Raw genomic sequence first — 27,800 nt, 5'->3', positions numbered from 1 at the left:
TACCAGTAGTTAAGGCGCATGCTGAACTGCTGAGCAAGGGCTGTGCAAACGCTATGTCAAATGGCTTAAAAAGCATCACAACAATGTAAGTGGGTTACCACCGCCTCACAAAAGCACACCTGGAGGATCGCTTTGCTCTCTTGCATCCTTGATTATTGAACCCGGAAAAATAAATTGACTAGCTGTTTAATCCAATAGTCAATATGAGGTTCTGTTGTATAGGCTCGATGGACTTAAAGCTCAAGTCATAGCCCTGGGCAAGAAAAATCTAATGCAATCGTACAGGCCCCATATTGATACATATCACAGGTAGTTATTTCTTCAGTTAAAAAAACCAATTATCTACACTACATTTGGTGGGAATGGCCAGTACTCAGGATCAATGAGGTTAATAATTTTTGATCTGGCTCACCAAAGAGCTGGGCACATGTTCGTAATTTTTGCCAGTTACAGAGGGTTTGCTAATGGGATTGGTTATTGTGATTTCTTTTCCCCCCATGCAGAAGGGCCCACCTTTCTCTGCAACTTCACACAGAAGGGTTAAATGCCCTGGGCTCCCTTAATGTGCTCTCTACCACGCATTACCTCGGTGTCAACCCTACTGCTACATCTCAGCCCAATTACCTAGTTGCAGACAAATGTCTGTGTTTGGCTATCGTGCAGAAAATTGACAACAGGATAAATTAGAAGAGCTAGAAATGAAGGTCTACTGAGTATGCTTTAACGCCTCGCACACAGACCCTTCTGCCTGGCAGGCTTTCCACTTGGCTCCCTCAGGAACTTACTGAAGGCAGAGGGGTCAAGAACAAATTCTCTGAGAACCCAAAGGACAGGATCCTCCCACCCTTACCCCATCTCAATTCAAAGAACGGCTTCCTGCTTCTTCAGGTGGGAGATGGCTACTTTGCTTGTCCTTCTGCTTTAGGATCCCTTTCGAGCCTTATGCAGAACACACTGCCTACTCGTTCAAGGTGGCCATCTTCAGGGAGTCTGCCTTAATCTCATTACATTTTATCTTCTTCTGGGGTGTAACAAACTGTGAGGTTTCCTTTGAGTTTCAGGTTCAGGCACACCCCAGGACTCAAAATAAAAATGATAGAGGCTTAATAACAACTTCTAGGGAAGCCTTTTCAAGTTCAAAGCAGATTGTAAACATTAATAATCAATCCCCCTCACAACACTATGTGAGGTATGAATTAACCCCATTTTATAGATGAGAAAATCTAGGTGGGGAGAATAAACAACTCGTTCCAAGCACACACAGGCTTCCTTCACTGAAGGGACGGGCAGTTTGGGTTCCCGTGCCCGGTAATGGTTCATTCCACTTTTCTTGTCCCCAGAAACTGATGAAAACCCTGTCCCGGCATCAGGAACCTGAGCCTCACTGTGCTCTGGAGGTTCAGAACAGGTCCTTCCTGCTCAGCCTGGCTACGATCCCTCTGAGTCTGTTTTCTGGCCAGAGATTGCCTTCCATCAACACAACTAAGAGCTCAGATCAAAGGCCCAGAGCAGGCCATGTAAATGCTCAAGCCTGGCAAACACATGTCCTTCTAAGAAGACTCCCCAAACCACAAGCTTGGGTGTTACTCGTTTAGCCCTGCCATGGGCCATGTCTTCAACCCAGGCTGTACCCCCTGCCAGCAGGGAAGATGCAAGCCAGGTGGGCAGGACTAGATAAGGGGGATGCTGTTTGGCACAAATAAATAAATGCAGTTGTTGTTAGCTGCCGGTGAGTCGGCCCTGACTCATGGTGACCCCATGCACAATGGAAGCTGCCTGGTTCTGTGCCGTCCCCATGACTGGTTTCAGATGGCCATTGTGATTCGTAGGGTTTTCACTGGCTGATTTTTGAAGTCAGCAGCCAGGCCTTTCTTCCTAGTTCATCTTAGTTTAGAAGCTCCTCTGAAACATGTTCAGCATCAGCAGCACACAAGTGTCCGCTGACAGATGGGTGGTGGCTGTGGACGAGGTGCTTTGGTTCAGAATCAAACCCAGTTCTCCCTCATGGAAGGGAGAATTCTACCACTGAATCATCACTAGGTGGACAGACAGATAGATAGCTAGATAGATTAGATGGATAGAGAGTTAAAGAGATTAGATAGATACATTAGATAGACAGGCAGACAGACCAACAGGCCAACAAATTTTACAACCTTCCGCTGTATAAACCTGTGGGTGGATGTTAGTAACCCATACGTCTTTTACAAACACCAAGGTAGTGGTCACTTTCTGTGAAACTAGACAAGGTTTTTCCCATGACAGTCCTAGCAACAGAGCTTCTGATGACCTTGCAATGGTTCTGCGTTTTCCCAAGGAATTGCCTTAAACTGATAAGCACTGATATTCTATTTTCTAAAACAACCTACCATAATCAACTGAGCTGGGGAGGAATTACCCTTATGGTCATATCCACCCAAGAGGTTTGTCTCAGCCCAAGGGGTGGTGGCACTCAGATTTCAGCCTTCCCTCATCAAAAACATTTGGAACATGTTTTCCAAAGCACTTAGGGGTTTTCACACTCACATTTCACAAAAAGCATGTGTCTGTGAGGTAGGGAGGTCTGTGGTGGTAGGGGGAGGTGGTGAGGAATTTTATCTGAATGAATATGTGAATTTAAAGAAAAAATAAAGGGAGAAAATTTTCTTTCTCTACTGTCGTGCTGGCAGTAGAAAAATTTAGCCTAGTGGATCTCAACCCAGCTGCTTAACAGAACTTCTGGAAACTTCTAATGTCTAATTTGGAGACCCTGGGTGATGCAAACAGTTAAGCACTCGACTACTAGCTGAAAGGCTTGTGGTTAGAACCCACCCAGAGGCACCTTGGAAGAAAGGCCTAGCAATCTGTTTCTGGAAGGTCACAGCCATGAAAATCCCTTGGAGCAGTTCTACTCTGCGCACATGCGGCTGCCATGAGTTGGGATGGACTCAACAACACTGGTGTGTTGGGAACCGTGCTTGACCCTAGCAGCACTGGCCGAACCCAATACTGTCCCTGCACTCCAGTCGCCCAGTCCAGCAAGGGAGGGGGTAAGAAAAAAGAAAAGTTCTATGATAAAAGCTGGTTTTGATTTGCCTCTTACCATGGGTCACACAATCCTCCACACACTTTCTGTTCCATACTTCATTTAATCCTCACAACAACCTGATGAGGTGGGTTTTATTACTATCCCCATTTTCCAGATGGTGAACCTGAGACTTAGAGGCTGAAGTCACTTGTCCACGGCCATAAAACCTGTAAGGAGAAAGGCTGGGTGTTTCTGATGCAGCAGGTCAAATTTGTACCCCTATTTTATTCTGCTTCTTAAGTGCATAGAAGGTGCACAGGGGCTCAGGCAGGGGGGTGCTCTGCTTGCCTGGCTGTGTTGGGGTGCAGTGGGAAAAGGGGAGCACATCCTGTTCCCGCCTTAGGTCACCACAGCGACCGGTGAGAGCAAACTCAGCGTCTAGGTCCTTGCAAGTTTCGAAACGGGTGTGGAGGAGTCCCCTCCACTTGAATTTGCACACACAAGCGGCCGGGCAGCAATACTGTCAGCAGCACCTTTGAGGCCACTCCCTTGAGGGGAAAAGAACACAAAACTAGCCTGGTGCCCTCGTGCAGGGGCTCAATTTGGCGATTATTTGGGTTCCCGGGGCAGGACTCCACGGGTTTACCGAGGCTTCAGCTGCAGGGAGCGGCCTTGGCCCCCTCTGAGTTAAGTGCAGCTGATCTGTAAGTCACAGTCATCTATTTATCCTCTAACTGCTCCTCCACTGCCAAGTGCTGGGAGGGAGAACGCGCTCGCTTTGCCACAGTTCAGTAAGCTGAGCGCTGGGCTCCTGGTAACTTGGCTAGGGGATCAAGTCACAGTTATATAACACTGGGCTCAGCGCCTTCTTGGTGGGGAGCAGCAGGAAAAGGATTATTAGTGTAATGTTAAGAAAACAGACTTTGCAATCTTCCAGAGGCCTGAGAGTTTGGAGACGTTTGTTTCGCTCGGTGCCCGGATGATATTCTTCTGCGCTCTCAGAATCGCGCGCCTTTGAGGCTGGTCAGCGGGGGGTGGGGTGGGGGTGGGGCAGAAGGGACAGGGTTCAGACTCTTTCAGGCAGGGAGTTTATTTCGTCTGCAAGTATTCCCTGTTTACAGCTGTCCTGGAGCCCTGGTGGCGCAGTGTTTAGGAGCTCGGCTGCTCATCAAAAGGTCAGCAGTTCTAATCCACCAGCTGCTCAGTGGAAACCCTAGGGGGCAGTTCTACTTTGTCCTCTAGGGTCCCTAGGAGTCAGAATCAACTTGACAGCAAAGGATTTTTTTTTTGTGGGGGGGTTATGTTTTAAGGATTCAAATGAATCTGATGATTAAGAGCATGTGGAAATTAATGTACAATTATAGCTAGGGAAGTGCTCCTTATCTTAAGTTTTCCAACTACTCTCCTTTTTAAAGTCTTAATGTGGACAACTGGAAAGGCTGAAAGGCCTGAGGGTCCAAGGATTCCCAGAAGCCCCCTGAAACCTTCCAGTAAGGACCACAGAATAAACAAATGGGTGTCCCTCCAGGCTCTGTATTTTGGCCACAAGAGTTACAACCATCTATTTGGTTTTTTGTTTATTTTAATTGGAAAGGCCATCACATGCAATCCAGTTGCCCCATATCACAGAAACCAATTCACGTTGTATTCATGTAGGCTCGTCCACAGCTGTCATCTGCCCCTCTAGCTATGACAAGTGAGGAAAGATTCCCACTCACAGCCCCCCATGTGGCCCTAAAACATTTTAATAGATAGTGCTAGATAAGTGAACACGTAGGAAAATGTTCATCCCCGCTAATAACAAAAAAATGCAGGTTAAAGCAACTTTGACGAGGTAGCATTTTCATCTTTTAATAAACAGTACCTAACATTTTTTTTTTTTTAACATTGGTCAGGTTGCAGTCAACCTGATAGACTCAATATAGGCATCAAATTAAATCAGCATAATTCTTTTTGAAAGAAATATGGTAATTCATAACAAGAATCCTAAAGATGTGCTTGGTCTGACCCAGTAATCCTTCTCCTGGGAGCTTAAACTAAATAAATAATCTGACAGAAGCAAAAAGCTATACAAACTCTAGCACTGTATCTAATAATCAAATCTAATCTCTCTCTCTCTCTCTCTCTCACACACACACAGACACAGTTCCACAAAGAACCTAATGGTCAGTAATCCAGGATGGTTTAACAAGTCATGGAGCCCTGGTAGAGCAGTGGTTAAGAGCTTGGCTGTTAACCGAAAGGTTGGCTGTTCGAATCCACCTGCCACTCCTTAGAAATCCACGGGGCAGTTCTATTCTGTCCTAGAGGGTTGCTATGAGTTGGAATTGACAGCAGATTTGGTTTGGTTGTGAACAAATTATGGTGTATTGACAATGGATTATTACACAACCGTTAACCTACAAAAGACACCCAGGAAAATTTTAAATCTAATATCACTAGGCAGGAATGGGTTTGTTTTCTAGTATCGCTAGGATGGCAGGATTTTGGCTAAATTTTTACTTGAACTTTTTAAAAATATTAAAGACATGAAGAATATTATGGAGAATCCCACCTGGCAATTATTTCCTGTACACATTGTCTGTGCAAGGGGGCTTTCATTAGAGATTTGGCAAACGAAGAGAATGAAATGCAGAGGGTAATCAAGACCACGCTGGACATGGGTGCATCCTTCACTCCCATTCTGGTCAGAATTTTGGCCTTTGTGTCTCACCTTTGTCAGAGAACTTCTTCCATTTTTCCAAATGGGATGACTTTTAGAAGTGCTAAAATGGGGCCCTGTTCTTCCTACACCAGCCACATTAGCTAATGTCAATTCAGGTCCTAGAAAAGCCACTACGGGGGACCTGAGAAAACACTATGTGCCATGATTTCAGAACCCTCCAGATCGATAGCATGTCTGTATTCTATCCCTAAATTTAGGAAACTCAGGTGTGTGTGTGGGATCATCTTCAAAAGACCAGCAGAGGAACAGATCTCTACCTATGATAATAAACTAGTTCCACAAATGGTTTAACCCAGCGATTTCTGATCAAGCTAAGAGGAGCCATCCTTTCTTTACACACTAGCAGCTTCCTTACTCAGTACTGGTACCCAGTGCTGTCAAGTTGATTCTGACTCATAGTGACCCTATAGGACAGAGTAGAACTGCCCCATAGAGTTTCCAAGGAGCGCCTGGCGGATCTGAACTGCCAGCCCTTTGGTTAGCAGCCGTAGCACTTAACCACTACACCACCAGGGTTCCCAGCAGCTTCCTTAGCCTGTAGGGAAACAGTGTGTGCAGGGCCATGGCATGGTTTCCCCAAGCTTGTGTCCAATTGTGGAGAACAGGCTCGCAGAGGAGTCCCTGGGAGGTGAAAACAGTTAACACGTTTGGCCGCTAACCAAACGGTTAGAGGTTTAAGTCTATCCAGAGGCACCTTGGAAAAAAGGCTTGGCAATCTACTTCTGAAAAATCAGCCATTTGAAAACCCTATGGAGCGTAATTCTACTCTGACACGCATGGGGTCGCCATGAGTTGGAGTTGAGTTGATGGCAACTAGTGGTGATGGTAGGAACATACCGGTTTTTCATAAAGCGAAACATATCCAGTACGTACCTTTGTGGGGCAAATGGTTAAGCACTTGACTATGAGCTGAAAGGTTGGTGGTTCAAATCCACCCAGAGGCGCCTCGAAAGACAGGCCTGGCAATTTGCTTTCAAAAGGTCACAGCCTTGAAAATCCTATGGAGTAGTTCTACCCAGCACATATGGGGTCACATATGGAGTTGGAATTAACTCAATGGCAACACACAACAACAACAAATGTGTTCAAAATAAGGATTTATTCCTTACTCTAAGATAATGTCTTTCCTACTTTTTTTGGTGTTAAATGTCCATCCTTTGGGAAGAGATGGTGAAAATAGATGAGGGTTATTTTTGTTTGTGTTCTTCCTTTATAAATTAAAATATAAGCACCCTATGTTGCCCCCCAAAATATTGGTGAGATCATACGTGTTCACTAAACACATAAATCTTAGATCTAGTTCAACTGGAAGAAGGGGATTCTGGATATTCCAATTGGGCCACACCAAACAGTCTGGCAAAAAGTTCTGGCCCTGTTTGCTCTTCAAAATGTGCTGTGTGCCATTACAGAGTGTTGCTTCCATTGCTCTATTTGTCTGTCTTCCCTGCTGGACGGAGGGCAGCTTTGGCCAGGAACCACAGCTGTATTCACCTCTGTTTTCTGTGACTAAACAAGCACTGAGTACGACATCGTCGCTAAACTGCACTCCGCAGCAGGATGTACAACATGGTGAGATGTGAACAACAGCTGTAGAGAAATCTTGAGGAGAAAGATTTCAACCTGGTCAGGAGACCTGACACAAATCCTGGTTCTGTCGATTACCTGCCTTGACATGTGAGCAGGTTACTTGTGACTTAGCCTCTCCAGCTCCAGTTGCCTTTCGGGAAAAATACTTCCTGCCTAGTCGAGCCACTGGGGAGCGGGTCAGGTGAAAGCGCCTGCATGTGTGTTGATTTCATTTAATTCCCTCGATCCTGCAAGTTGTCCCTACCCCAGCCCCAGCCAGAGAGGATCACAAAGCAAAAGGCCAGGTCCTCCAACCCAGGGAGCTGGCGGGCCAGAGGCAGCTGTCAGCCGTGCTTCAATTAAAGGCAAAATCAAATACAAACAGCATTCGTTTGCGTTTACTCATGATTATCGTCTTTGACAAGATAGCCTGTACCCACTTGTACATTCATTACAGAGCTTCTGAGATGATTTTTTCTTTGTCTGCTTGAACACAGGAATTTTTAACGAACAGTTTCAGTGTCTGGTTTCATGCATTTGAGAAGTAAACATCAGTAAGATCTTCCCAGCAGATCTGATCCACCTCTCAGAGGGTCTCTTGGAGACTCTGGCGGGGAGACTCACGTGGGTTTGAAACTTGTGTGCTTTCTTGCTGAAGTTACTGGTGCAAACAAGCAAGGGGAACTTTTTGGTCTCTCCCTTCCACGGATAAAATTTTTAAATAAGTGAATAGGTAAATGGAGAAGAGATTTGAGTTTTAACAGCAAGTAAGTGACCTGTGACCTGTGAAGAGGTAAAGAGAGAGCTGTAACTGCCAGGACAATTCCTCGGTATTCTTTTGAATAAATTCATTTGCAAATTTACTGCACAGGGCAAAGAGAAACATCAGATGCTATGCTGCAGCCTAGGAAGCTTAAGTAGGGTCTCCTCGGATCCTGTTTACCTCTCCAGCTATCTCACACTGCTCTTCTAGAGTTTCTGAGCTCCAGCCACAGAGGTCTTCACCCAGTTCCTCACACATTATTCTTCATCTCTCCACAGAGCCTTCGCACATGACATTCTCTTTGTCTGCTTCAGTCCTGTTCCTGTTTCTGATCATCCCTTCTTAGGAAGCAATTTGTTCCCCCATTTGGAGGGCAAACCCCTATTACGTGTTCTCAAAAGGCAAATCCTTCATCACACTTGTTGCTATTTTTATTTTATGTTCATTTGGTGATGGTTTGATGAACTGTCTCCCCCTCACACTGTAAGCTCTGCAGAATAGGGATGGTGTTTGTGTTTGTTCCCTGTCCTTATCCCCAGTATGGCAGGTACTCAGTAAATATTTGTGAAGTACTAAATGAACGGGGAAACCGTGGCGGCATAGTGGTTAAGCGCTACGGCTGCTAAACAAAAGAGCCGTACAAATCCACCAGGCGCTCCTTGGAAGCTCTATGGGGCAGTAATACTCTGTCCTATAGGGCTGCTATGAGTCAGAATCAACTCCGCAGCAACGGTTTATGGGTAAATGAATGGAGTGAATGAATCCCTGACAACTAACCTCATCTAAATCTCTTTTTAATGACTTGTCTTTGCAAGGCGTCCTATGGAACAAGTTAAAAGTCATAGTTTTAGGATCCTAGGAGTTTTGTTGGCTAGAGATGTCATTTTTCACACATAAGCAACGTTACTATGATTGAGAGTTGGTGCCATACAGTGCATCAGTGAAGCCAGGTGTGTTCCAGGTGGCACGCTGTACCTTGGACAACCCACTAGACCCTTCTGTTCCTCCATTTCCTTATTTGTTAAATGGTAATAACATCAGCGTGCCCCACTTACCTTAGTGAGTAGTCTAAGGCTAAAACCACATAACAGAAGTAGAAGTACCTTGAAAAGTATAAATATCAATATTACTTTTTACCTACAGGTAACCACCTCTATAAGGAGTCTTGTCATAGATGAATCCACCTGCACCTTACCAGAAAAACACAATGGAAGCAACCCACTTGGTGGGATGCAGCCTGTACAGCAGGAGCAGATCAAGGCCACGCTGGGGTAGAATGCAGTGGTAGGAGAACAGACAGAGAAGGGGGCTAGTCTAGCAAGTTGGGGAAGTTCGTCCTCCTGTAACCAGGGTCACCTGGGTTGGACGGCCACTTTGAGATAGAGATGCTGAGCCAGGCTTTGTAATGGGCAGAGAACAAGACCAGGGGAAGGGGCAAACAAGCAGATTCTCTGGTCAAGCAACTGTCCATCCACCCTGAGTTCTGTTGTTTCTGTGATGATTTGGGCCCTGTCACACTTGGGATTGGCCAACAAACATAAGGCTCCTGCCTACCCGCTGCTCACCTAACTGGCTGCAGCCTCACTCAGTGGTGGCTACATGAGTTCAGGTAAAGCCTTCTTGAAGTCTACAGGCACGATAACCATTCAGCAGCCTTATGAGAGGAGGTGTGGAGAGTACTGAATGACCACACAGCAAGAACCAGGGCCTTTCTCAGGATGGGGCAACTCAGGAATCATGGGTGGAATGTGAGTGGAAGCTCACCAGTGGTGCTTGGCACACAGCACTAAACAATGCAATGTCTTCCTATTTTACAAATGAGGAGTAGAGAGGTTAATAAAGGAATACAGAGCAAATCCTATAACGCCACAAAGGCAGGTGCAGGTTCATCAACTGAGATCTAAAAGGGGGGCTCGGGAGAAATGCTGGGTAACCACACAGGGGCTATAAAAATGGAAGGCCCTAAACCTGCTCAAGCAACTGCTGCAAAGTTTGGGAGCTCGTGGACTCTGGCTTGGCTGAGGGACAGGCGCAGTGGTCACAGGATTAGAGCAGGTGTGCAAGTCCCCTTCTTCTTTGTCCTAAAAGTTGTGTTGCTATGTTGTCAGGTGCCATTGAGTCGATTCCAACTCATAGTGACCCCATGTGACAGAGTAGAACTGTCCCATAGGGTTTCCTAGGCAGTAAATCTTTATGGGAGCAGACTGCCATACCTTTCTTCCATGGAGTGGCTGGTAGGTTTGAACCACTGACCTTTCGGACAGCAGCTGAGCACTGAACAATTGCACCACCAGGAATCCTTGGGCCCTGTGGGAGTCGCGGGCGATGTAAAGGTAAGCAAGACAGCCTAGTCCCTACTCAGGAGCTCACATCAATAGTTAATGATAAATTTGGAAAGTGCTCCAAAGGCAAAGTACAAGGTGTCTCAAGAGTATCTACCACGGGGAACTGATCTTGATGGGGAGACAGAGGAGCTCTGGTGAGAATGTGACATTTGAGCTGAGGTGGGAAGGTTGCTCCAGAGTATACCAGGACACGGGGCCTGGCACAAGGGCAGGAGGAGACTTCTGGGCAGACGGAACACCATGTGGCATTCACTCATTCGATGACATTTATGCTGTACCTTTGTGTCCGCACGGTACTCAGCACTGCAGTCACCATGATGAGTGAGACACACCTCTGACCTCCAGGAGCTCGCGGTCTAGTGGCGGAGGCAGGGGACTGTAATACCAGGTGCTACGTTCATGGCTAGGGGGGAGGGGGAAACACTTTCTTGCCGGAAGGAACAGTGTGTACAAAGGCCAGGAGAGCCAAGATCACAGTAGCTCTTTTATAACATTCAAGTCAGCGACTGGGGGTTCCCAGCTCCCCTGGGTTGACTTCAGGGTGAGGTGGTGGCTTGGCGCATCATCTAGCTCTTCCTTCTTAAGAACGAAACTTCTTTCTCTACCAATGGCCTTGGTGCCGCACCAAGGCGAAGCCGCCTCAGCCTGCCAGCAAATGCTGACGTGTGCACTTTGCAGCGAGCTGGACGTGCCTGGCCTGGCTTGGCCTGTGCCTCCCTCCCATCCTCCCCAGGCAGGATCCATGCAGTCATCAGCACTGTGGGGCTAATTGCCCAAAGAGGGCACCCTCCCTGCCTTGTCGCTCTCAGCCTGTCTCAGCCCGGGCACCCCGGCCACACCCGCTGCCCAAACAAACCCGCTGTCTGAGTGTCAGTCCTCGTCCATGAGGAAGCCTGTCCTGCTTAATAACATTTTCCCTCTGCCTGTCTAATTAACTCCCTCACTGTATCTGCAGTCAGATAAAACGCTCATTTCACACCACATTAATTTTTATCAGCTGAACATTAAGCAACACAAAGCTATCTATGCTTGGTTTAATTTACATACTGACAGACCCACAAAGCATTACCCACAGTGGCTGCAGAGCAAATAAGCAGAACTGGCATCAAACAAGGCTCTTCAAAATGAAATATTGATTTGCAAGGCTGACAGGAAAGAAGGGTTGGAGGGATCTGGGAATAGAGATGAGGAGTAAAAGGGTTATTTTTCTTTAAAGAACAATTACCGGTATAGTCACTGATAGGTCAGGTAGAGCGGAAAGCTGGGGCCCAGGAACCTGGGGATGAGGCGGTCTCCAGGAACACACACAGACCCACAGTCCACATAGTTGCCTGGAAATGGAATCTTCTCACCATTGTGCCATGGGGGTATCCCTCAACATAAAGGAAAATGCCCTCCAACTGCAAAGTGCTTTAATTACCACATCCATGCACGTGCACACACACACACACTCACACACACATGCATCACAATCTATCCACTTTGTTCGTAACTTTGTTCATGCTATTTCTCTATAACAACCTTCCTTCCACTATTTCATGGGCAAATCTCTCTCATTACTTAAGACCCAGCTTAAGTACCACTTCTTCTAGGAAATCTTCCCTGACCACTTTCCTTCCCCTCAAATGTGTTCCCAGGATGCCTGGCATAGGGTCTACATTGCACCTACTGCATTGTATCTTAATTATCTATGTCTACATCTCTTTCCCCTACTGGTTGTAAGGTCTTTGTGAGGGGAGAATCAGGCTTTGGGTGGCTGAAGTTTATACTGTTTGAGGGACTCTCCTTAAGAAAGAAAACAATTAAAAAAAAAACTTTTCAAATATTACAAAAACATATGACAATGAGAACACACTGCTATGGCTTCTCCCAGGGCTTTGGAAGAGGTCTAAGCAAATGAGGGGTCTTGACATTTAAGCTTTAGTAACTGCAAGGTGAATCTACTTCTGGCCTCTTGAGCACAGTTCCTTGCTTGTAACAAGCATTTGATAAATGTAAATAGCATGGATTGAATGAATAAAGGAAAAAAACCAAACAAACTACTTTTGGGTACACAGTTTATGATAGGCAAAACCTTTCATGTGAGTGGTTTCCTCTAAGCATCACAGCAGCCCAGATGATACTGCTGAAAAGCAGTGCAGCCAAAATTGGTTTCAAAAATCATGTTTCTCCCTCTAAAGTCCTACGACCCAAGAACAGAGAAGATATGCCCCAAGTGAAGGAAATGCTCTTTAGACCGCTCTGAGTATTCATCATTTCACCCAGATCAGTGGTTCTTATACTTTAGTGAGCACCCAGATCACCTGATTCACTTCAACTTACTCACTTCAATTCCTTAACCCAAAAGAGATGTTGATTTCTTACAATTTGGGGGGTGGGGGTCGAGAATCTTCATTTTCCACATGCATGCCCACGCATGATCTTGTGGCAGGTTTTCTAAGACCACACTTTGAGACGTCCCAACTCAAATACAAACGCTGCTGCTGAAAGCGAGCAGGTGTGTGCATGGGGGATGGAGGGCTAGTGGAGAACCACACTTGTTTCAAGAAGCAGGAATGTGACCTTAACATGATATGGCATCACAGCCTAAGGAAGAAGAGAGGAGAAGGCTGTGGACTAACTTTGAAATATCTATGTAATTCCCCAGTTTGAGAACAATTCTTGTCTTCCTGTGAATCTCAGCCTGCAGACACTTTGTACTCAGGCTCCGCCTCTCCATCCCCAATGAGAGAAATGGACAAAACACCTTCCTTGACCACAGGGGTCAACACAGGTTGAGTTTTCACCTCTAGCATAGTAAGAATTTCAACAGGTAGCTGGACGGATATGCAACATAAACCACTCTTGTCGTGGCTGTATATGGCTCCCCAAAAAGAAACTTCTGGACTGGCTTCAATTTCACAATGATACGTGTTGGGGCTTGCAGGTGTCAGTCTGTTCCAGACTTATCACAGGTATTTTCCTTTCCACACCAGCCATGGCATGATCTCTCTTCTCGGAGATATGCATGACTCTAGGAAGCCCCGAGTCCTTCCTTCGGACGAGAAAGCTTCACATAATCAGAACTACCTTTCGTTTATTTGTTTTATGTCATTTAGAGGGAAAATAATGTAATAGAAGCTTTGACATGGGGAAAGTCTGGTTCATTTAGAATCAAATGTATATAATAACACAGATTATGGAATAGAGCCCAAGCTAGAAGTCACGGGCTCTGGGTCTTAGGTTTGGTTTGGTCACTAAAAACATATGTGAACTTAGGCGAGTCACTTAACCTCTCTAAGTCTGTTTTCTCAATTGTAATATGGGCTTAATAACATTAGTCTTGCCTGTCTCACAGAGCTGTGATACAGATCCAAAGTGTTTTGAAAGTCTGAATATAAATGTAAAGAGCCCTGACTTCTGGTAATGGTAATTTGGTCAGGCTAATTCTGTTGCAGATACAATTAAAATATCTGCACAAAATAATTAAAAAAAAAAAAATACCTGAAGTCAGTGAAATATAACTAAAAGTAAAAGAAACTGCAAGGGAGTCCCCACTTGAAAAATAGGGCCTTTTCCTGGTGAGATGTATAAATTTGTGGATTTAACACGGGGTCACTCCCAGTATGCTTTTGACTCCGGATAGCTTGAATTTCAGGAATGACAAAGGACAAGAAAGTTAGGGGAGAGATTCTGGAAGAGAGAGGAACACAGAGGGTGTGAGCCACAGAATGCATGTATAAAATCTGCCCAAATTCCTAGCTGACTGCTAAACTACACATGTATGATAGAGACCTCAAGGGGTCTACTGCAAAAGCAGAAGCTGGAAGAATACAGCAGAGATTTTAGCTGCCGAGGACCACAGGGAAGACACCACCTGGAGTTTGAGTCCAAGTTAACCGGCCGCTAAAGCAAAAATTCTCTTCAGAGGAATATAACAGAATCTAGACTCTCTGCAATAATCATTTGTAATGTCCATTACCAAACCAAAAGTCACTAGACATGTAAAGAAAGAGTACAATGTAACCAATACTCAAGGGAAAAAAAAAAAAGTCAATAGAAACCAACTTCAAAAACTCAGCAGACAAGAACTTTGAAGAAGCTGCTATAAATATGGGAACCCCTGGGTGGTTTAAATGGTTGATGCATTTGGATGCCAAACAAAAAAGAGAGGCCTGGTAATCTGCTTCTGAAAAATCAGCCACTGAAAACTCTATGGAGCACAATTCTGTTTGACACATATGGGTCATCATGAGATGGAATTGACTCAACAACAACTTTTTATTTTTTTACTATAAATATGTTCAAGGAGTTGAAGGACATACATACATACATATATCATATATATATGGAGCCTTGGTGGCAAAACGGCTAAGTGTTTGCCTACTAATGGAAAAGTCGGTGGTGTGTACCCACTTGCAGGTGTGCAGGGGAAAAGACGTGGTGATCTGCTCCTGTAAACACTGTAGTCTAGGAAACCTTATGGGGCAGTTCTGTTCTACTCTGTCACATAGGATTGCTATGAGTTGGAATCAACTCAATGGCAAATAACAACTAATATATATATTATTATACATATAACGGGAAACCCTGGTGGCATAGTGATTACGAGCTACAGCTATTAGCCAAAAGGTCTGCAGTTTAAATCCACCAGGCGTTCCTTGGAAACCCTATAGGGCAGTTCTACTCTGTCCTGTAGGGTCACTATGAGTTGGAATCGACTTGATGGCAATGGGTTTGGATTTTTGGTTTATGTATATGGAATCTACATCTGTTTTCTCGCTCTCTCTCTATACACATACACACTCCTCACTTATTGACTATCTCATTATCTCACATTTTACATTTACAACAATAATGAAAAATCTACCATCTGACTATTTTGTACATTAACAATGTATGTCTGGCAGTAACAAATGCTGAGAGTATGAGGTGAAGGTAATGCTGGCTGTGATGGTTTAGGTTATTTGTCAACTTGGCTGGGCCATGATTTGCAGTGGTTTAGCAGTTATGTAATGATATAATTTGGCTGTTATGACATGATGTAATTTGGCAGTTATGTAATAATATAATTTGGTAGTTATGTAATGATGTGATCATCCTCCATTTTGTGAGCTGATGTGGTCATCCTCCATTTTTGCATAATGCAGATTTTGGCATAATGACATGGTCTTTGGGACCTAATTATGGCAATAAAAGTAGTGGGTGTATATATATATATATATATATATATATAGAATAGATATAGATTCTCATAAAAATAAAAATATGAAAAGAACAACAACAAATGGAAACCCTAGAGTTGAAAATCAGAATGACTAAAATGAAAAAAAAAAAAAAAATCAGTGTATGGGCTTCATAGTAGATTGGAGATAGTGGAGGAAAGAGTTAGTGGACCTCAAGATGGATCAATATAAAGTACCCAATCTTAAGAACACAGAGAAAAAAAGATTGAAGAAAAGTGAACAGAGAGAGTCTCAGAGACCTGTGGGACAACATCAAACAGACTAACACATATTGAATGGAAATCCCAGAAGGATAGGCGAGAGAGAATGGAGCAGAAGGTACATCTGAATAGCATAAAATGTTGAAAATGTGGTAAAAGACATCAACTTATAGATCTAAGAAGCTCAACATACCCCAAGCAGGATAAATACAAAGAAAACCATACCTAGACACAACCATCAATTTTCTGAAATCCAAAGATGAGGAGAAAATCTTGAAATCAGCCAGAGAAAACAACATATTACGAACAAGTGAAACAACAATCTAAATGACAGCAGATTTCTCTCCAAAAACAACAAAGGCCAGAAGACAGTGGAATGACACCTTTAAAGTATACAAATAAAAAAAAATTGTCAACCAAGAATTCTATACTTAGCAATAAAGGTGAAAAACAGTCGCTTTCAGGTAAACTGAAACAGAGAATTCATTACCAGAAGACTTGCACTAAAAAAAAAAAAGCTAAAGGAAGTTCTTCAGTCCAAACGGAAATGATGCCAGGAGGTAAGTCAGATCTAAAAGAGGGGATGAAGATCACTTGAAATGTGTTTTTAAAGATGTAAACAGTTATTTTTTCCAGTGCATAGGAAATTCATCTCACGTGATATTTTACCCTAGATTAAATAACACATGGCCTCTTTGTCACAGATCCTATAAATCCTATAAATTTTGTCTCTTTCCCCCACCTTCACCTTTCAAAAAAGGAGGTGTGTGACCTTAGGCAAGAAGTTTACTTAACTGTGATTTTGTTTTTTCATTTATAAAATGAAAAGATGGATTAAACAACCTCTAAAGTTCCTTTTGGCCCAAACATACTGTGATTCTATGACTAAATTGGAACAGTATGTTAGTAATATTTTTCACTTAAGCTTTACTATTACTCTTTCTTAATTTCAGCATATGGTTAAGGCAACTGAGTCCCATCCTTGAAGATCAGACAAACTTATAAAATTCACTCAAGAACTAATGAGCCCTAGAAGCTTCCTTAGACCCTTAAAACACTTTTGTACCTCACAATTCAAAATAACCAAAAATACATATTCCCAATTTCTGCAGTAATTAAACGAGGTAGGCCACAATACATGTGCTTTGCAAAGCCCTACACAGATAGAGATAAGGAGGTCTTATTATCCCAGTTGTTGGATTGCCTTTCATGTCTGCAATATATTGATGCTGGGGGCCAGTTTCTTAGTCATCTTAAGCACCAAAGAACGACATTAAACCACATCAGAATGTGTTTAGCCAGGTGTGAAAGTTCACTGCACAAGTCCTGCCTGTGTGAGAGGCAGAGACTGAGGAAGTCCCGAGGCCCCCAAGGACTGGGAACAGTTAGTTAAATATCTAGTGTGCCCACGTTTCACTAGGGGGAGAATTTGTGGAACTTCAGAACTTTCTGGTTACTTGCCAAAGAGATGGATGTAAGCCAGGTTAGACTCTAAGGCTTACTGGTCACCAAATTCTGCATGGCTGCCCCTGGCTTGGCCTTCCTGCACTGTGACGCTCTGTGACATTTGTGCTGTGCGGCCTTTTCTTCCTGCCTCAGTGCCTCTGTGACCTGGGTGGATTAAGTCAGCACTGAGAAGGTCTTGAGCCTTGACAATGGACTCTAGAACAGGCTCTTTGAGGACCTGGGTCCCAGCTACCTCTGAGGTAGCAGAGAAAACATAGAAAAATTCAGTCCCTTCATTGGCAGCAGCTTTATAATTCTGCCGAGTGCGGTGTGTTCAATTCTTTCTTTTCTCCCCCAGAAAATAAGTCACTGTGAATCCAATTCTTTCTTTTCTCCCCCAGAAAATAAGTCACTGTGAATAACATGTTTGAAAACAGGTCTACTTAAAATGTCACATTAATATAATTATTTACAAGTACTGACATAAATGAAATAAAGGTCTGACGAAAACAGCACATTTCAAAGCTTACCACCACTGCTTTAATGAATAGAACAGAGAAATGCTGAATAATTTTCTGCTTATTTCACAACATTCTTGATAAATCTTTTCTCCCTCCTACACACACGTCCCAGGTTAAATCTGCCTTTTTTAAATTTGCTTCAACTTACCAGTTTGCAGCACGTAACGCAGTACACACATCACTTGTGTTTTTGAATGGCTCTTCGATAGATTTGAACATTTCCACATCAAGACCATTCTGCCTGCTTTATGCTGCCCTTTGGGGTGAAAACAACAACAAAGCCTTATGGGAAAATTGTGGGTCCATAATCAATAAGCCAAAGTTTGGTTTCAGACATCCAAACCTTCACTGACGTCAAAGGCAACTGAGTCACCAATGTCCCTGCGAGCTGCCCGTGGGTATCAGACAGCAAAATTCAATCTACTTTCCAAATGATAACTGAACCTTCTAAGCCTGTGGCTACCAGTTGTTGAGTTACAGCACCTCTATTCTGACACTGCGGAGTCCTCATTTAATTAGAGCAAAAGCACCTGGTTTCCTCCCCTGTTTACTGTTCGAGAGGGGTTGGGCCCACCTGCCCATATCCTTGAATCTGCTATTCCAAAGCAGCCTAGGCCTGGAGTCCTGCCTCCTTTACACATTCAGCCCTTCAGCCAAGTAAATGTGAGAAACAGGAGATGGTGAGACCCCATTGTTCTCAGAGGGGTCTGACTAAAAACAAATCCTGGGCCTTAGTGTCTAAAATGTGACACTCCTCCCAACTCCTGCCAACCACATAAAAGTCTCAAGAAAACACTGTCATCTTTAGGTCTTGGCATTTATCATCTATCACGATTTTGGCATGCATACCTCCCTGGGTGGCACAAGTGGTTTGCGCTCGACTGCTAACCTAAAAGTTGGTGGTTTGAACCCACCCAGGGGCATCACGGTGATCTACTCTCATAGAGATTACAGCCAACAAAACCCTATGGAGCAGTTCTGTAACAGATGGGTCACCATGAGTTGAAATTGACTCCATGGCAACAAGTTTGGTTTTTGGTTATCCTTGAGGGGGTATCAGCTATCCCAAAACACTACCCACTAGATGTATTCCAGCTCGGGAGATCAGGACAAAGAGTCCTTGCCTCTAAACAGCCAACCTGAATTCTGTGGCTGCCGGTGGGGACAGATATAGAGAGAATTCAAAATGGCATCATTAAGCCAATGTTTAACATGGGCTTCTGCAGACTGGTGCAACTCTTCAACTTCACTCCTGTGATCACCACAAAACAACAACAACAGCAGCAACAGCAGCAGCAACCACATCCTCTAGATGGGTTGCTTGAGATAAATAATTGCTTCCACACTCTTCTTCCTACAACCTGTCTTGAAAAAGGGGACCAAACCCCAGGAGAGTAATTTTGGAGTTAAAAACTAGACAACTGCTTACACTGGAAGCTCCCTGAGGTAAGGAACCAGTCCTTTGACCTAATTTGTATGGGGCACAGTGTGACAAAATGGCGGCACAGTAGCATCTAATCCTATGGTGCAATGATGATGGAAGGATCTGGAGCAGCCACTAATTCTGAAGATCGCAACTTCAAACAGCTTCCTCCCTCCTCTCCCTCCACAGTGACTGGCCAGAATCAACAGGTTTATTTACCATCCTCAAACTATCAGAGGAGACCTTATCTATGGCCCTTCCCTATGTATGCCAACCCCCTCACTTAGGCCCCATCCTGCCCCTCTCCTCCAGCCCTACTGCCCGTGAAGGTGCCCTGTAGACTCCGAGGCACTGTACCATCACGAAACAGTCTACAAGGGCAAAGCAATACAGTGGAAATAGCTCTGAGAAATTACCTAAATGGCTTTATACCTTGTTTCTTCAGCTTTAAAATGGGGATAGTACTACCTGATGCCTGGCCTTCTTCTGAGAATTACTGTGGGTATCAAAATCAATAAAGCTTCTACAAATGTTACCATTATAATCACAGTATTTTTCTAACCTCTGCATCCCCCAAACAGGAAGCGAGAAGTGAACCTGTGGTTTGTGACAGTGGAAAAAGCCTGGAGTGGGAGCAAGCCAGGCAGAATACTGGTTCTGCCCTAATCTGATTCCAGCTGAGGCAGGAGGCACAGACTCCTTAAGCTGGAAGGGACTCTATGAGATGACAGAAGCTCAAGAAGGTGGGGAGCCCCTGACCTTTCCCTCGTGCACTGCTCTCTTGGAGGTGACCCTTCTGACTTCTCCAAATGCAAGGGCTTGATTCCCAGCTTGGAGATATGACGAGGACTCAGTGGATCAGGCTGGGCTATTGCAGCAATTTGGCCTGCACAAGCTCTCCACCTCTGAAAACCTTTCCAGTGTGTGGGGGAACAAACTCTTTCTAAGGAAAACTGGGCATATATGGAGAGGGGTCCGATGGAGGGAGGTGGGAGAAAGCAAGAGTTCTGAAGCTCCAGTAGATGGAGAACCTTCCAACGCCATCTCTGGGTTGCCGTGAGTGCTGTGCCAAGGGCCTGGGTTGTTGGCTTAATTGAGAAATTATTCCTAATAAGTTGCAAGGAGCTACAGGTCTTTTCCTTACAGACGGGAAACAATTATATCCCATGGCAGCTCATTACATATTCTTTTGGTACCGTGAATTGTTTTAAAGCCATGAAATTAGTTTTGGCAGAGTTTACAGAAAAACACCCATGAGAGGAGACTGAATGAGTTATGTAAGACTTCTCATACTCTGCACAGGACATGTTAACTCCTTCCTAGCACAGCAAAGCCACTCAGAGTCATTCAGACACACTCCCGTTTGTCCTAAGGCCAGGGCGTGGGTGATGAGAGGAAGCAGGGGAACCCCAGCTCTGGATGGACCCCAAACAATCGCCAGGTCCAGCCAGGTCCTCATTCTCCAGGAGGTCACTGAGACCCCAGACAGGTAAAGAGATTTGCCTAAAAAAATGATTTTTCTAAAAGTTGACCCTTCAGTGTGGTGCACTGAAGGCTTTAAAACCAACCAGATACCTAAAACATTATCGTTACTACTAGCCTACAGCTGTGCTAGGTACCCAGTCCCAGTCCAACCCAGGACGGTACCTAGTTTGATCAGTTAAGCATTCTGGCATCAAGACACACATATTTCAAAAGTGTTCACCTGGCAACAGCCACTAAGCCAATTAGGAAAATCTGAAAGAAAAAAAAAAAAAGTTTATTGAATTCACGAGCCCCTTCATTTTCTCTGTGTATTAAAAACAAACAAAAACCAGTAGCTGAGTCAATTCTGACTCACATACACACACACATATGAAATCTATAGTGTTCCCTATTAAAAATAAATCTAAATATATTTGGAATATTTCACCAATAAAATGTAATACTTATCTCTTTATCCATCCAGACTTCAATCAAGAATTTTGTCTATTTAGAAAATAGCAAAGAATGGGTAAAGAAGTAAAAAAAAAAAAAAAACTGCTCAAGATATGCCTCTAGGATCAAGTATTAAACCTGGAGAAGTCCTTGGGGTTATTCTACTCAACTGCAGTGAGCTTTTGTTTTATGACTAGAAACAGCAGGCTTAGTTATCTGGTTACTAACCCTACACGCTGCTCATAAGAAGGGGGAGAAAGATTGCCCTAGGCAAGGTACCCTGAACTGGAACAAGTGGTAACTGGCCAACAGAGCAGGAAGGTCTAAAAAGGATTAAAAGCCAGCAGAAAAACCAAAAACTATGCAATAGCCTGGAGCCCTCTAAAATACCAGCAAACCAGACCCACCCTAACAGGTGGCAAGGTAGAGTGGAGGCAACGCAGGCTTAGGAGTCAGTCAGAACCAAGTTTGAAAGCCAGATTTGCCGTTTATTAGCTGTACAATGTTGGACAAGTTACTTCCCGTCTCTGGCCCCTAATTTCTTTCTATTAAAAAACAAAACAAAACAAAAAAATGTTGTTGTGGAGTTGAGTCTGACTCATGGAAACCCCGTGTGTTACAGAGTAGAACTGCTTCACGGGGTTTTTCTTGACTGTAATCTCTAAGGAAGAAGATCGCCAGGTCTTTCTTGACGCCACTGGTTGGGTCTGAACCACCAACCATTTGCACCACCCAGGGACAGGGACCCTTCCCTGTATAAAGGAGGGATGTATCCCTACTATGAAGTGGGAATAGGCATATCTACCTTACAGGGTTGTTGTGAAAATGAGATAATTTATGTAATGAGCTAACAAAGGGCCTGGTATCAACCTATTGCTCAATTTTTCTAAAGACCTAAACACATCACAATATCACAGTGTAGTCTGATTATAATGTTCATGATGGGAACTTTGAGTCATCTGGAGAGAGCTAACAGGTAATCTATGTTTTCTCGTGAGAAGGCAGAGACCTTCATTCCAACAAGGCTCCTTGTCCCCCTTCTTCCCCCAGCACCCATTACCCAAGGCCTCCGTGAGTTTCTGCTGGTACTCAGACTCTCTCCCTCTTTCTCTTAAAAACCTGCTTTCAGCAAACTATTTTATAAATTATCCAATTAACTAATTTATCCTAAGGTGTCAATGCTTCATAATAGCAAAGACATTTTTCGTGGGCATCAGTGGTTAGCAAGAGGCATGGTGGTAAACCAAAAGAATACATCCCCCATAGTGACATTTCAGTCAGAGACAGACCAACGAAGAATTAGCTTGAGGTAAGAGAACCTTCTCAGTGTCTTTTCAATCACACCTTGTAAGCAGTTTCTCCTTAACGGCTGCTAGCCTGAAACACTACCAAAGGATCCTGGGGCACTTATAGGACCCAAGCATGGGCTGCTGATGGGAACTGGAATTTCTTTAAGAGTTCAGCGTTGATACATATCCACTCAAACCACTATAGCTCCCCTTCTGATTGACTCAATTTTATTTATTTATTCATATTCTGCATTGGTCCAAAAATAATTTGGGGTGGGGGTGGGGAGATGGGGTCACTAAGGGAAACTCGTTCATAGACCAATCAGATCCCATCACCAGGATACTAAGTGTATCATTGTGCTTCCATGCTAAACATACTGAGAAGACACAATCATTGGCTTTTTCTTTTCTTATTTTTCCCTGCGATCTGATGATGGTCTTTGAAACACCCATGCGCTGGAGACTGTAAGAGCAGAGGGGTGGTTAAGAAGAGAGGTGCAGAGCCAGGGGCAAACGGCTGAGGCATTTTAGGCTTTATCAAGATATATATATATATTGGGATGGCTGGGTCTCTTTTTCTCTCTCTTCTAACTCTCTGTCTCCGTCTGTCTGTCAGGGCCTCTACCTCTGTCTTTCTCTGCAACAACATTAGCAGAAATACAGCTACGATCAAATGGAAACTATTGTCTGTATTTCGTCTGGCCAACGGTCTGGGTGTTGGGTTGTTAGAGAGAACAGGATCCACGTCTGTTTTGTTCGCTAGTCCATCCCTAATACCTAGCCCAGGGCCTGTACTGACATGCTAGGGCTGGCCTGCGCTCATTTCGCACGTCATCTCCCAACTTTGTGTTCAGTGACATGACATTGGTTATTCAAAACTGGCGATAGTGGAGTATTTACACCATAAAAATTGGCAAACACTGTAAATTGTGGCCCCACTCCTTTTTTTCTGGGGAGCCAGTTAAATGTTTATCAGCACACCAGGAACTGCAGGTATACCGGAAATCAACGTTAAATGAGTGAAGGAATGATGATGTCCTAGACGTTTACAACAGCTCTCTGGCCCTAACCACCACAAAACCTCTATGTTCTTCTCAACAACAGGATGACAAGCCTTAGGATGTAGTTACGAAGCAGAGAAGGAAATGCTGGGATGACTGACTTGAAAACAAAATTTCTCTTTGGTAACAGGTCTCTGACTCAGCTCTGGTGGAAAGTATCAACCTTATAAACCCACAAGGAAGAGGTGAAGATTTCACTTCGTTTCTCATTTCTTTTGATGTTGAAAAGAGAACTGCCTAAAATGCTGGGCCAGGCCCATGGGGGAAGGGTGCCAGACTCAGAGTGAGCAGTCAGGTACAGTGGCCTCCTTTGCTTTGTGACCTCTCTCTGAGCTCAGGTTTCCTTATATGGAATAGTCAACAAGACCCCCTCTGCCTACCCAACAGGGGCAGCCACCTCCTCCCCCAGCTCCTATTCAACCTCTAGAACCCATGTCACTTGCCCTGGCCCCCTTGCCGCTTTTATAAAGCCCCTCTCCTCCAAAAACGAGCTGTTTCCCTTGACAGGCGGGTCCCTCAGCCATCATCCCTGTCTCGACTCTTGCACTTCACACTGGACTTCTGATAGCTGATTAGGGATATGGCTCCCCTCCCCCTGCCCGTGTCTGACCTCCTCAAGAGCAGGGGCCACATGGAGGCTGCATTCCTGGTCCTCTGCACGGCGCTTGGCACATAGTAGTTGACTGCTGCATGTTTACTAAAGTGAACCACTGAAAACCTAGAACCGGATTTTAAGCTATGCACGTTATTATCTGTACGGTGTAAAGAGTTACTACCTAAGGGCAGACCACAAAAAAGGTAGCACACCACTGCCAAACTGAAGGAACAACCCTTCCCTGGCACAGACCCCATTAAAGCATTTAATCACGTAGCCACTAGATAAAATTTGGGAAACACCTGGAGGAGCTGGGTGGCGAGGATCCAGTGAGAACTACAGAGAGCATTCTTCTCAGTTGTGGCCTGCTTCTCCTCCTCCAGTGCGTTCCAGCAGCTTTATTTCAGGGTTCTGAACCCTCCCTGCCCACAGGGCTCAGAGGTAAGGATGTTATATAAGGAATGAATGCTGCCTGCATTTGTTTTAATAAAAGAAACAGCCCATTTAAAGAAACACTGACTTTAGTGGCTTAGATATTTCTGCATGTGAATATGACCCAGAGGCTCAGGAATACAGAACGGCTGTCTGGAGAATGACCATTTTTTCCTATTTAAAATATTCTGGAAAATTGCTCCGTGTCCCCGTGCCAAAATGAAAAACATAAGGGCTATTTGGAATGTCTTTATGACATTAATGCATGGTGTTATAAAGACATGAAGCCCTCTGGCCTCAAACACCGCTTCTGTGGCTCGTGAAAGCCTGGGAGAGGCAGTTCACCGCAGCGGGGAATTTGCGAACAGATCCCTGCGAAGAAAACTCACTATTTCCGATGAGTTTCAGCATTTGTGAGCCTTTTAGCTTACCGGAGTTTCCAAATATACAGGCATGCTGGTGAGGGGTAATTCTTTAACTGTTTCAGAGTATAAAATGATGAGGCGGGTGCTGATGGTGTATCTCCAAGTAAAAAGCTACTTCACATGTATTTTACTTCATATTATTTGATGTAACAATCATGCTAGCTAGGTCAGAAATGAATTATTGATGTTACAGAGCGGAAAACGGAAGGCAGAGAGGGGTGCCGGGCTGGCCCCAGGATAATAGCCAAGCAATGGATGAGCTGACGTGAGGATTCAGGTCTATTTTTCGCTGCCTGGTGGGAAAGGCCTGGGGTGGGGAGTCAGACAAGGAGAGGCTCCACGGTTAGAGGATCCGAAAGTGCACCAATGCTGGAATCAGATGACGCAGTCCTGCTCCTGGGCCCTGCCGAGGACCAGTCACGTGACCGTGGGCCAAGTGAATGTGGATAAGGAGTCCCCAACTCAGGGGGTTGCTGTGAGGATCAAATGGCCTGAGGCACGTAAAGTACAGGGAAGGAACTAAAAAAATAGTTGCCATTAGTATTTGATCATTATTTCTAGCTTTACAGAGGCATTCTGACACTTTAAGGTCTAATTTCATTTGTTCTTTGTGACTCTGCCTGGGTGGGAATTTTATTAAATATTTTATGAGGTCCATCTCTTTTTTCCACTTTGAGGGGCTTAGCAAATGACAAAGAACTCAAGTATCTGTCTTTCACGTTCAGAAGGAAAAGCCATGCCCTGTCAGGGCATAGTGTGTGTGCGTATATGCACATGTATATGTATGTGTGTGCCTGTGTGTGCGTGTCTTTGTGTGTGTATACGTGTGTGTGAATGTATGTATGTGTGTGCGTGTCTTTGTGTGTGTATACGTGTGTGCACATGTATATATGTATGTGTGTGCGTGTCTGTCTGCATGTATACATGTGTGTATGCATGTATATATGTATGTGCCTGTCCGTGTGTGTATATGCACATGTATATATGTCTGTGTGTTTATGTGTGCTCACGTCTGTGTGTGTGTGTGTGTGTATGTTGGGAGCCTGGCAGCCTAATTCTACTTGTCTTTACTTTTGAAATGATCTTCACCTGTTGTTGACAAACCAACTCTGTGTTTTTCAGAACACTTCTGCGTCTGCAGAGACGAACACCTTTGCCCAGATTCCATAAGGCAGGAGATCAATGAAGGTTTTCATCTTCTGCTGAGCCTCAACAGACAAGATGGCGAGAGACAGCCTAAGTAAAGAAAGTGTGTGTAAACCTCCAAGAATATGGAGGTTTCAGTCTGGATCCTATGTTCTGGAAAAATTAAAATAGGAAGGGAAAAAGGCTTACACATCCTATTCAAAACACAAATGCTTTTTTTTTTCCTGTCTTTTTTTTTTAATAAAAAATTGACGTCACTTCATTTTGATTAATGTGGATGACCCTGACAGAGGAAGGACGCCTCAATTTTTAAAGACAGCTCTACACCTAACAGCTTGGTTTTTAAATGGCTACATTTAAATATTTCTTTCTCTGCTCATTTCCAAACCTGGGCCATAAATCACCCTTATGAACACAATGGCCTGTGCCTATAGCAATTTATCATTTGGATAATGTCACCTGTTCAGGTGTGCATTAATTTATGCCTCAAGTTAGAACTCAGGTTGGCTGAAACCTTCCCTCTCATCTGCACATTCAAGCAGCAGCCCCTTGAGGCCGACTCTGCCCAGCCTCGGGCGGGCAGGGGAGAACCTGTGCAATTCTTTACTCTCAGGGAAGGAGGAAGAGGCCGGCGGGAAGAAACCTGGGGCCTAAGGGGCCTTTCTAGTTCACTAGTTCAGCCTCTTATTTTTGATCATTCAGGGAGGCAGCCTGTGAGAAAATGCTCGGCAATTCCAGCCGAAAGAGGAAGGACATGCGTGCAGCATGTTTGTCAGCTCTTGTTGTTGCAAGAAACGAAGTGACTGAACAGGCGTGAGATGGAAGGCATGGAGCCCATCAGCAGCATCCCACGGTGGAGAGAACGCTAGGGTGGCTGTCTGGAGCTGGGGCACGGAGCCCATCGGCAGCATCCTGTGGTGGAGAGAACGCCAGGGTGGCTGTCCTGAGCTGAGGCCCTAGCTTTGCTGCTACATATGTACCACCTTGGCAAGGTCACGTCACTCTATCTGGACCTCAGTTTCCCTGGTGGTAAAATAAAAGATCTCTGAGATCCCCTTTCCTTTCTGACATTCTATGACTCTAAGACAAGAGGAAGCAGTCCATTAATTATTGCTTCCTACAACCCCCAACACTAAGTATTTTCTCCAGTTCCCCCTAACAGGATGGAGACAGGGATGACTGTAAGTTTCCGAACCGCACTATAAATAATTGGCATTTAGCATCTGCCTTCCCCTCTTTTTCCTCTACTCTACTTCTTCTGTTTTTCTTTTTGTCACGTTTCACTGTCTCTCTCTTCCACTTTCCCTGGCTTAGGTATTAGGCCATCATTTTTAAAGAAAACTGTCTCATTTAATGCTCTGACCAACCTGTTGAAGTCCACGTTAATTCTCTCTGCTTGACAGATGGAGAAACTGAGGCTCAGAGACGTAACTTGTCCAAGATCACACAGGAATGGCAGTCTGAATCTGAACCCAGGGCTGCCTGACTCCCGCATGAGTGCTATTTCTATAAAGCTGAAGTGAGCAAGTACATGAATCAGGGCCATTTATAATGTGGCTACTTATGTGTGATTGCTTAAGCTCCACTCATTGGTGATTGAGATCACTGGTACCCAAGAGGGACGACAAATATTTTTGAATTTCCACAATTGAGGGGTGGGGCTATAAAATTATATATGTATGAGATTAAATGACTGATTTCAAGAGCCAGCCACAAA

At 44.4% G+C, this 27,800-nt stretch overlaps 1 protein-coding gene across 4 annotated transcripts in view; it reads right to left on the bottom strand.

Moving 5' to 3' along the window:
- RORA (RAR related orphan receptor A) overlaps window positions 1-27,800 on the bottom strand; it is a 380,217-nt gene that overhangs the window by 318,266 nt on the left and 34,151 nt on the right. Inside the window, exon 1 of one of the 4 annotated variants that reach the window (XM_023558307.2) lies at window positions 17,944-18,245. The exons of the other annotated variants lie outside the window; for them this stretch is intronic. Coding sequence (XP_023414075.1) covers window positions 17,944-18,014 — 71 coding nt within the window. The 5' untranslated portion in view covers window positions 18,015-18,245. Of the gene's footprint in view, window positions 1-17,943; window positions 18,246-27,800 lie in introns of those variants that run through there. 4 annotated transcript variants of the gene reach the window in all.

This window comes from Loxodonta africana, chromosome 13, assembly GCF_030014295.1.
Source record: "Loxodonta africana isolate mLoxAfr1 chromosome 13, mLoxAfr1.hap2, whole genome shotgun sequence".
NCBI classification, from domain to species: Eukaryota; Metazoa; Chordata; class Mammalia; order Proboscidea; family Elephantidae; genus Loxodonta; species Loxodonta africana.
Note: the sequence above shows the minus strand (reverse complement) of the source record. Positions and strands in the feature narration are given on the sequence as shown.